This window comes from Macadamia integrifolia, unplaced genomic scaffold (assembly GCF_013358625.1).
Source record: "Macadamia integrifolia cultivar HAES 741 unplaced genomic scaffold, SCU_Mint_v3 scaffold1458, whole genome shotgun sequence".
Classification (NCBI taxonomy): Eukaryota; Viridiplantae; Streptophyta; class Magnoliopsida; order Proteales; family Proteaceae; genus Macadamia; species Macadamia integrifolia.
The window spans coordinates 150,814-160,134 of record NW_024868211.1 but is presented as its reverse complement, the minus strand read 5'-3'; the positions used below and the strand labels follow the sequence as shown (position 1 = coordinate 160,134).

General features: G+C 38.6%; 1 protein-coding gene and 1 long non-coding RNA gene across 2 annotated transcripts; one reads left to right on the top strand and one right to left on the bottom strand.

Annotated features, from left to right (window-relative positions):
• The first annotated feature begins 89 nt into the window (after window positions 1-89).
• LOC122063810 lies at window positions 90-1,064 on the top strand. The gene is made up of 2 exons (XR_006135478.1): window positions 90-556; window positions 778-1,064. It is a non-coding gene; the product is annotated as an uncharacterized LOC122063810 (long non-coding RNA).
• A 1,940-nt stretch (window positions 1,065-3,004) lies between these two features.
• LOC122063805 (probable methyltransferase TCM_000168) lies at window positions 3,005-7,120 on the bottom strand. Its single transcript, XM_042627512.1, has 4 exons — window positions 6,965-7,120; window positions 6,482-6,886; window positions 4,352-4,612; window positions 3,005-3,567 (listed from the first exon to the last, which is right to left on the bottom strand). Exons 1-4 carry the CDS (start codon window positions 7,082-7,084, stop codon window positions 3,199-3,201), a joined length of 1,155 nt encoding a protein of 384 aa, XP_042483446.1. The 5' UTR covers window positions 7,085-7,120; the 3' UTR covers window positions 3,005-3,198.
• Window positions 7,121-9,321: the final 2,201 nt, after the last annotated feature.

The window sequence follows — 9,321 nt, the reverse complement described above, 5'->3', positions numbered from 1 at the left end:
ACCCCCCCCCCGCCCTTTTTTTTTTGCTTCACTTTTATTTTTGAAGGAATATGGATACTTTTGCTGCACTTTGCAAATAATGTATTCCCTTCTATCCGAGTTCCGAGGTCTATTTTGCATCATTGCTGTTCTAAATTGTTGTTACCTTCCAAAGCCAATTTCCTTGGTTATTCACCATCTAAGCCTTGTTCAACCATCTGGAGTTTTGGATAAATGAGTCCTGCTGCCAACTTATTCTATCTAGGGCATATACTTTAGTATGTTACTTCAATTACTTTTAAAAATGGTGTGCGAGTTATTAATCCTTACGATGCTTAAGCGAGCTTTGCTTCTCAGACATGTGAAGATATCATTAAAGAAATGTGACTTGACTTTGGTCGTTATAAGTATATTGTCCTAGTTCTCAAAATCCTTTTCTTTGTTATAGCGCATGAAGAAAAACAGAGATCCGAGATGGGAAGAAGAGTTTACATTTACACTGCCGGAACCACCAATTAATGATAAATTACATGTGGAAGTAATCACCAGATCATCAAGAAATTTACTTCATCCTAAGGTACAAACACTATCAATTTTGTGCTTTCTCAGTTAAACATAGGTGATGTTAATAGATCTCTATTTTGACAAGTAGGATAGCTATGCAATTCCCATTTTATTGGATCACAACAGTGGGTAGATATTCTTCTGGAAATGCAGCTATACCTATTGTTATTGTTGTATTATATTTTTGGTTATTGTTATTAATTATTGAAGAGATATGCTTGCATTTCCAATCAGGAACTCTTGGCTATGTTGACATTAGCCTTGGAGATGTTGTCAGCAGCAGACGGATCAATGAGAAATATCACCTCATTGATTCCAGGAATGGAAAAATCCAAATTGAATTGCAATGGAGAACATCTTGAAGATACTACTACTCCCTTTGACCCAGACCTTGTTGAGTTTGGTGATGTGTAGACTTGGAAGATTTTTTTTTTTAGACTATATTGTAATTGTTTGTGAATATGAGCAGAAATAATATCAAAATGGGATCACCGTACATATCGGGTTCCCTCCTAGGCTCCCACCGACACCCACTAAAACTCCTCCCCCAACTCCAACACCAACAAACTCAGCCTTATTCTAACTTAGTGGGGTTGGTTACATGGATACATGCAAAAGAAAATAGAGAAAAAAAATGTCCAAACAGAAAATAGGGGGAGGAGACGAAAAGATGAGATGAGAAAGGGAAGATGGGTAGATTGATAGATAGATGAGAGTAAGGAAAGAGACGGTTTGACAAGTTAGGAGAATTTCAGCTAAATGGGGTTGGCAACATGGATTTTTCCCAACTCCCAACTTAAAAATAAATAAATAAACCTCTTTTTCCCTTTCTGTGTAAAAGTTTCATCAGTTTTCTTTTGGGTGTTGAAGTCCCATTGCTTTCAATGTTTGGACATTACTTTTTATAGTGATTGGGATAACTCAATTGCACTAGTAATCCATGGTCCATACCAGCAGTCACCCTCTGGCTTGGGCTGTCTCTTTTTTATCCCTTTCTGGGAAGAAAATAAATAACCGCTGGTCCTAAATATGTAGTGGGCTTTAGATTGGATTGGACTTAAACTATGATGTCTAGGTGGTAGTAATGGGTCAAAACAAGGTGCATGTTTTGACTAGGGGTTTAAAAACATGTTGCCACTCGAAAACCTAACGTGTGGAACTTTTATAGAATAAGCATAAGAAACATATAAAGATTTACATGGTTCGGTAAGATTGTCTATATTCATGGTGAGAAGAGATTTGTTTCACTATCAATGGAGAATAGGGTTATATTTTCTTTTCTTCACACCTCTCTCAGATTGATTATAAAGTAAGAATTGTTACTACAAATATATAACTACATTTATATTGTTAATTTATGGTATACTAATATAGCCTTAAAAAAATTAGCTCCGGATGGACCCTCCAAGAGCAAAGATTATGTACAAGGTGTGACAGTTTCTCTTGGCCTCTATTTGGTCTTTCGGAGCCTGTCCACTTATGCAAGTGATAAAATACAAGACAGTCTTACCTCTTATTGTAATGCCCTTTCCAATGCCGCTCAACAAAAAGATTAGTAACCTCTTATTAAGCCTCCAAATCCACCTACTAATTTTTAGATATTCAAAATAAAAAAGTTTTAAACAAATGATTCAGGTCCTCATTGCACTCTCTCTTCCTGCCGTATCTAGCATATCCCGGCCTTGCCTTGCTTAAGCCTGTCCCATTGATAAAAACTAGTATAATGGACCCAACCCAACAAGAACCTGTTTATTAAACAAGATACTGAGCCAGGCTGGGACAAAAACTGGAATCGTTGGGTGCAACCTTCTCAATTTTCTGCCCACAAAAAATGTTGTCAAGTAACCTTCAACTGTTCATAATGAACCCAAAACTCCAAAGACCTAATGGAAAAATGATCTTACTGCAGCTCAAATATGGCAGGGCTTCCTCAACGGTCTACCTCATGTGCCTCATGGATAAAAGATGCATTTTCCTATGATCCTAGGTTATTGAAAGCTTCATTTTGGCACTTGGCATACTCCTCTTTGAGCTTAAATTTTGCCATCTTGAGGAGGGGGACTTTGGTGTTTTCCTATCCACAAATTTTGGGCCGTCTGATTTGACACATGGTAGATATTTGGGCCTTACTAATAGGATACAAACTGAAATAAGAACCAGGATCAAAATAAATATGGGAAAAAGAAGATTACAAGGTATTGTGGAGCCTGCGCCTTTGTCCCGTGAAATGAAAAATCCCTTCCTTGTTGATGTCCTTGCATGTTTTCTAATTGACCCGCCAGAACTGATAAGGGGTTACTTAGTCTGACAACGATCAATAAATAAAGGGAGAAAGAATGCTACCATGTTGCATAGCATATGCTACGCCTTCCTGCGTGTCTCTCTTTCTCTCTCCTTTCCTCCTATGAAATGACATCTGCGTTCTATTATGAGATGAAAAAGATAGACAACACAGCCAAACTATAAAAGAGGAGAAAAGTTGGCGGGTAGTCATTGTAAAATAAAATCTTTTTTGCATGACAATGGCTCCCTCAACATATTTACAAATATCCAAAACTACCCTCAAACTTGTGACCTTGGTTCTAAAATGCCCCAAAAAACTAGTCTTCACACCATGGATTAAGATGCATGCATGCAACTTATGGTTTTAGCCTTTTAGGGCTGCTTTTTAACCAAAGACACCACGAAGTTGATATGCTGTACTCTCCTACAGGTGGAACCCAGCAGCTCACCAAATCTTTGAAATAAAGGGTCCATCACCTGTTGCCCGAAATGATTTTGAAGCATCGACTCTGCAACGGCTCTGATGGCCTTTGCCATATGTAAGAACTGGCTGGTGGATGATGGTAGTTTATTGCAGTAGTAGTCCATGTTGCTGACACCCCCACTCCAATCCAACGCAATTACCTCAAGGCAATCAATACTGAAACACCCATCTTTTACAATCTCAGATACAATCTCTTCTGAAGAGGGTGCATAATAGGGTGCATTAAACGAATTCAACTTCTCCTCTTCAAAAAGACCCTGCATCCATCCCTACTAAATTGTTAGGAATTAACAACGCAACAGAACAATAATTTGTAATGGAAAAATGAAAGAGAATCACACATACACATATATAGAACACACAAATTACGTTTACCCAAAAAAACTACACACACATTATGTGGTTCACTTAAGATGGGTTATGCTCACGATCGAGTGATAATTAGAGCTTTCACTATTTTGATCAAGAAATTATAAAACCCTAACTCCTCACCTCTTTATGAGATTACTATTCATATATAATGTCTTGTGCATTACATAGAGAAACCCTAATCTCTAAAAGTATCAAATTACACCCTAGTATAATGAGCCCCCCGCTATCACCCCTAGGTACAGGGGTAGGCGCAAGGATTTAGCTATTGGGTATCTTATTGGCTCGTATCGGTCTAGATCAGTCAATTTTACCTCTATTTTTTATAAACAAATAAATAAAATATATATATACGATTTTACCCCTATTCCAATACCAATACCCGATCCTAGATCTGCCAGGTATAATACTGTTACCCAATGGGTAGGAGTTGGGGCTGACGAGTAAGACCCCATTGTTAGAGAAAAATCACCAGTACTTCCTACATCAAACTGAGATCAAATTTCATGCTGAGCCCTAGGTACATCCCATGGGTAGGGAGGCGTCTACCCCCTTTAACCCCCACAGCCTACTCATTGGCAAGCACAGGCTTCACCAATAACACATGCTATATATATATATATATGAGAGAGTGAGAGAGTGAGAGAGTGAGAGAGAGAGAGAGAGATTAACCTCTGAAACCAATTCTGTAAGAGACTGAGCGAGGAGATCCCATAGAATGCAACTCTCTTCAGAGGAAGGGTCTGCAGTGGTTCTGCCTAGAACAGTAAACACGATTCGCCCATTTGGAACTAATTCTTCCGATCTGGACTTGAGAAACAGTGAGAAATCCCTCTGAAACTGTGCAAGATACGCCTCTTGCACTGCAGCTGGGCTTGTCTTGGAAATGTATATCTTCCCCTTGTTTACAGCCTCGTTAAGTCCGGGAGGAACCTGTGACACTAACACACCTTTACATTTTGCAATGTCTTAATTATTCCACTTAGATGGACTATTAACACTCATCAATCCCCCTAAATCAGAATTCTTGTGGGATTAGTTTTACTTTTTATGGATTAGTTGTATCAAATTTCATACTCAAATTCAATTAGGGAAGAATATTCTTTATCTTGGAGGGGAGGGGTTGCGCCTAAACATAAAGGTGGGTAAAATGACAGCCCCACCCCTATGAAACGTGGAAATATACTCAACCTAATGATGCTTATAGATGTGCTCTCATTGGCCCCGTGCTCTGATGCAACCCTTATACGTATACTCCTGGACAGAAAACATTCTCCCATTAGATACCATCTTGAGTGTGTCTATGCATATATATATTTTTTTTCTTTCAATGTATGCCTATGGACCCGTCCTACAGTCTTTAGATTTTTAAACTTTATTTTATCACTCGGTAAATTTTGTCCCAGATGAAAGTTGACATTGTAATAAGAATTTTAAGATCTATCCATCTATAAAATTTGGGCCTCATCCATTCTACCATGTGGCAGATATTTTGGCTACAAAAGCATTTCTGAACAAGCCATTCAGGAAAGTACCTTTGCCTCTTTTGTTATAACTCTACTTACATTTATTTCTAAGAAAGATATTCACTTACATTTATCCTCAAATATTCCTAGGTGGCCCCATTTCTCTAAGGTTAGTGAACCAATTGTGAATTGTGTCATACCAAACCCTTTTGATATCAAACCTGACCCTTAAGGGTCATAGTGTCATACAAACCCTTTTGATGATTAAAAGGTAACCTTTAGGTAAAGCCAGGCCCACCCCATTGAGTTTCTTGGTAATTCTCATAAACCCATCAGTAGTCAGTGGAGATGTAAACAAAATACCATCATGATACTTAAATCTCTTTAACAAGGAATACAGAATATCCAATCCATGCATAAATATGAGATTTTTTTTTTGGGTGAAGATAAATAAGAGGATTGACAGCAAGGAAAAGATGTCTGCTCATTTTCTTTTCCGTAGTCACTATGTCACACTGGAATTTCCTTCAAGGAAAAGTATTTTCTATGGAAGAGTGTGGTTCATGTATATGCATGAAGATCAACAAGAACACACAAAGAAGAATCAACAAGGACAATATTTTGCATTTCATGAGGGAGTAGAGTGGTCATTTCGTGTCCCCATGTCTCTGGCACAGGAGCCATATTCCCCCAAAGAAATCATCTTCCCTTCTTCTAATTTAGTTTATTTTTATCTCAAGTTTTGTTTTGCACAATTAGGTTGGTTACAATGAGGCTATAATCAGATTGAATTCGTCCTCCTTCATACAATAGGGTAGTATTCTTTGTCTATGGTAGCAATTAAACAAATTTATGTATAGTACAATAATGTCTACGGGAGAGGGATCGTTGCTAGGCTGTATGGCCCTTGCACCAATACTATCCAATGCAGGGTCCAATAGAGGACGTGCTAAGGCATCCAACATGAGTAGGATTTTTTATTTCATAGGGTGATCAGTTTTCTCTTTCTGTGTCTGAACGCATGCTCGACGCAGCCTGGCAGCCTTCTTTTTCCCTATATTTATATAGAGATTATATATCACATGAAACTTGTGGGACTCGGATTCATGTTTTGTAGAAACCCATCAAAGGGTCAAAAGAATTCTCATCAGTTTTCAACCACACTCACCCACACCCCCCTCTTCTCACCCAACAACAACAACAAAAAAAAAAAAGAGGTTTCTCATCAGGTTTATACTAAGTGAGTAGAAAAGGAGTTCTTGTTCCTAACCCACTTTAAATTCGTATTATCATCTTGTAAATTTAATGCTTCATGTGAGATGGTTTAGTAGCTAACCTGAGAGAGCCAATGAAGACTAGAAGAAGAATGGACAAAATGTAAGCTCTTTCTTGGGAAGAGCCTTCCATAAAAAGAGCCAGGAACACCTGCGATGAAGCATGGCTTGTACTTATCTCCCTTGTCTTTCTTCATCTTTTCATGGAAAGCAGGCAGTGACCTAAAAACTGTGTTGAAATCATTTCCAGGGAGGTCATTCAAGAATAACTGAAACTCTGGTGGTGACCGACCTAGTTGATGACATCTTTCATCAATGACGTTTAAGATCTCTGAGACCACTAATAAGGTGTTTGGTCCTGATGAACAACCCAAGTCTGCAACTTGAATGGCCTCAGGGAAGGTGGTGAAGTAGAGACCCAAAATGGCTTTCTCTATTATGGGTTTTGCCATGGAGATAATCTTACTCTAAAAAGACAAAAAATTTGTTAAGTATAAATGCAATTTTATGGATTATTGATATGAAAAAGAGGGAGGGTGGCTAACCTGGGAAGCTGAGTTCTTAGCATAGCTAGTTTCTCCAGTGCCTTCGTTCATGTGAAGAATTTGCTGCACTTCCATGGCCTTTGAGTGTCCATTCATATGTTGAACCTTCATGTTGTTCATCTTTATCTCTATCTTTATCTATTTTTCCTTTGGTGGCTCCACTATTGTGTTTTTATAAGCTCTCATCTTCCATTTTTTATATTAAACCAAAAATGTGTGGTGGTTATGATGGCCAGTAATGAAGGGAGGACCCCCTCCTCCCCTCTCTTGTCCATGAAGTGGACCAGGCAGCATGCATGGGACATATTAACCAGATATAACCAGCATGGGTCAATAGATGTCAGATATGGATGATGATGTACCTTAGTCTTTCAAGCCTCATCCTTTTGTCAGTCCTAGAGATGAATAGAGAGGATGTATCTCTTAAGTCATTTGCAGTTAAAGTTAAGATTCACTTTTGTCTGCTTCGTCTCTTCCACTCACAGTTTGTTTCTTTTGGACGTCAACCCTCTGTTACCCATTTTTCTGCTATAACTTATAAGTGTTAACCACTTTACTTTGTCTCTACCATGATTCCATCAACCATCCCCCACTTGCAATATGGCACTTTTCTGAAGGTAAACCTTCTTTAGGATTTTGTTCATTCCCTTGTTGGATTTGTTGTTAGGTCCACAACTCCACATTATTGGCCTTTGGGGATAGCCAAATCCCTTACCCTCTTCCTTTTCCAAAAATAAAAGTAAATGAGAAAGGGAAAGTTACAAGGGCGAGTAGGTGTGGAAGGGAGGTTTCGAGGCCTTTACTTTTGTCACATGCCATATCAAGTTAGCCATCCTTGACTATTAGGATAAGAACCACCATGTCTTGGTCAATATCAGTTTAAAGTTGTTGTTCTAACTAAAAAATAAAATAAAATAAATTTTAGGTTTCAATTTTAATTTGGATTTGGCTTGTCTCCGGCTTAGTTGTGTGTTGTCGATCAGGTGGCGTGGGGTGAATGAGCAACATCTGGCGGTCTTTAAATTTAAGGGAGGGGAGCAACAGAGATGGAGCGATTCAGCCAAAGTTGAGAAACACAAGGAGATTGGGCTAACCCTAAAAAACCCTCTCCTTCTTTGTATCCGTCTCCCACTCTTACGTGGATTCAACCATCTCCTTTTTTTTATGAAATGGACTCAACCATCTCTCTCTCTCTCTCTCTCTCTCTCTCTCTCTCTCTCTCTCTCTCTCTCTTTTAGGGTTTGGTGCTATAGACATCACATTTTGTTACCTCTAGAAGGGCTACGCGATGATGAGATGGGAACCCTCTAAGAAACGAGAATGGTTCATGTATTTATGATCGATGCTACATCTCGCCCTAGGCAGTATACTTTTGCTTCCGTGCTGACATAGGATGGTTAAAAATGAACAAAAATGTTTTCAAAAATGGTTAATGGCTTTGACACACATAGAATTGACCAAGACTACCCAACACACTATAGATTGGTACCAAATTGAGTCAAAAACCTAATTGACCAAGCCCTCTAATTCAACTTAGGCCAGAGATGTACTGACTCAAAGTCGACGTCGGATGCATTCCGGTCGACGCTATTTGCACACTGACCGACATCATCTAATTACCAACTATTTTGGCTAGAGTGAAAAATCTACCGGATCCTGTGATTTTGTAGGGATTTTATCAATCTTCCACCAAATCATGACCCAATGTCGTACCTTTACAGTCAAGGAACGTACATAGACTCAATCTAAGACCCTATGACACCTAGAGGGCTCTAGAAGACATATGTGACAAATGTGTTATTTTTTTACACTTTTTTTGGAATATACACTTCTCATAAATAGACCAAATCTCTCTTCAAGCATGGAATGAGATCATGCCGCAAAATGGAAGCATTCATATACCTTCTTTGGTGCCCAAGGAGCCTCCTAACTATAAATACATAACCCATCCCACGTTTTTGGGATCCTAGAAAATCCTAAATAAATGGTTAGACACATATTCAACACTCTCAGTCATAGCCATTGAGATTCGCTCGTGGGAATCGTAAGGAACCGATGCTAAACTTTGCATCAATTTGAGGTTGCACTAACTAAATTTGAGCACACATGATTCTAACCATAAAGCACCCTTCACCAAATTTGTAGAGGGGAAAGTCTTCTTTCATCCCATTTTTACATATCTCTATTCTGAGTTTCACATGTTGATCTATCATACTTCTTCTGAGCACGACTCACTACTGTCCCCATTAGGGCAGTAGTGAAGTGCAACCAGTTACATTATTTTCGGTAGGGATTATTGCAAAACTTCCTTCTTCAATGTTGTATATTATGTCATAATCTAGCCATTGTATACTTTT

Excerpts from the sequence above, each read along its gene's own strand:
- LOC122063805 (XM_042627512.1), bottom strand. The coding sequence starts at position 7,084 with ATGAACAACATGAAGGTTCAACATATGAATGGACACTCAAAGGCCATG. Across the intron at positions 6,887-6,964 it reads CTAAGAACTCAGCTTCCCAG|AGTAAGATTATCTCCATGGC; the intron begins GTTAGCCACCCT and ends TTGTCTTTTTAG. Across the intron at positions 4,613-6,481 it reads GTCTTCATTGGCTCTCTCAG|GTTCCTCCCGGACTTAACGA; the intron begins GTTAGCTACTAA and ends TTAGTGTCACAG.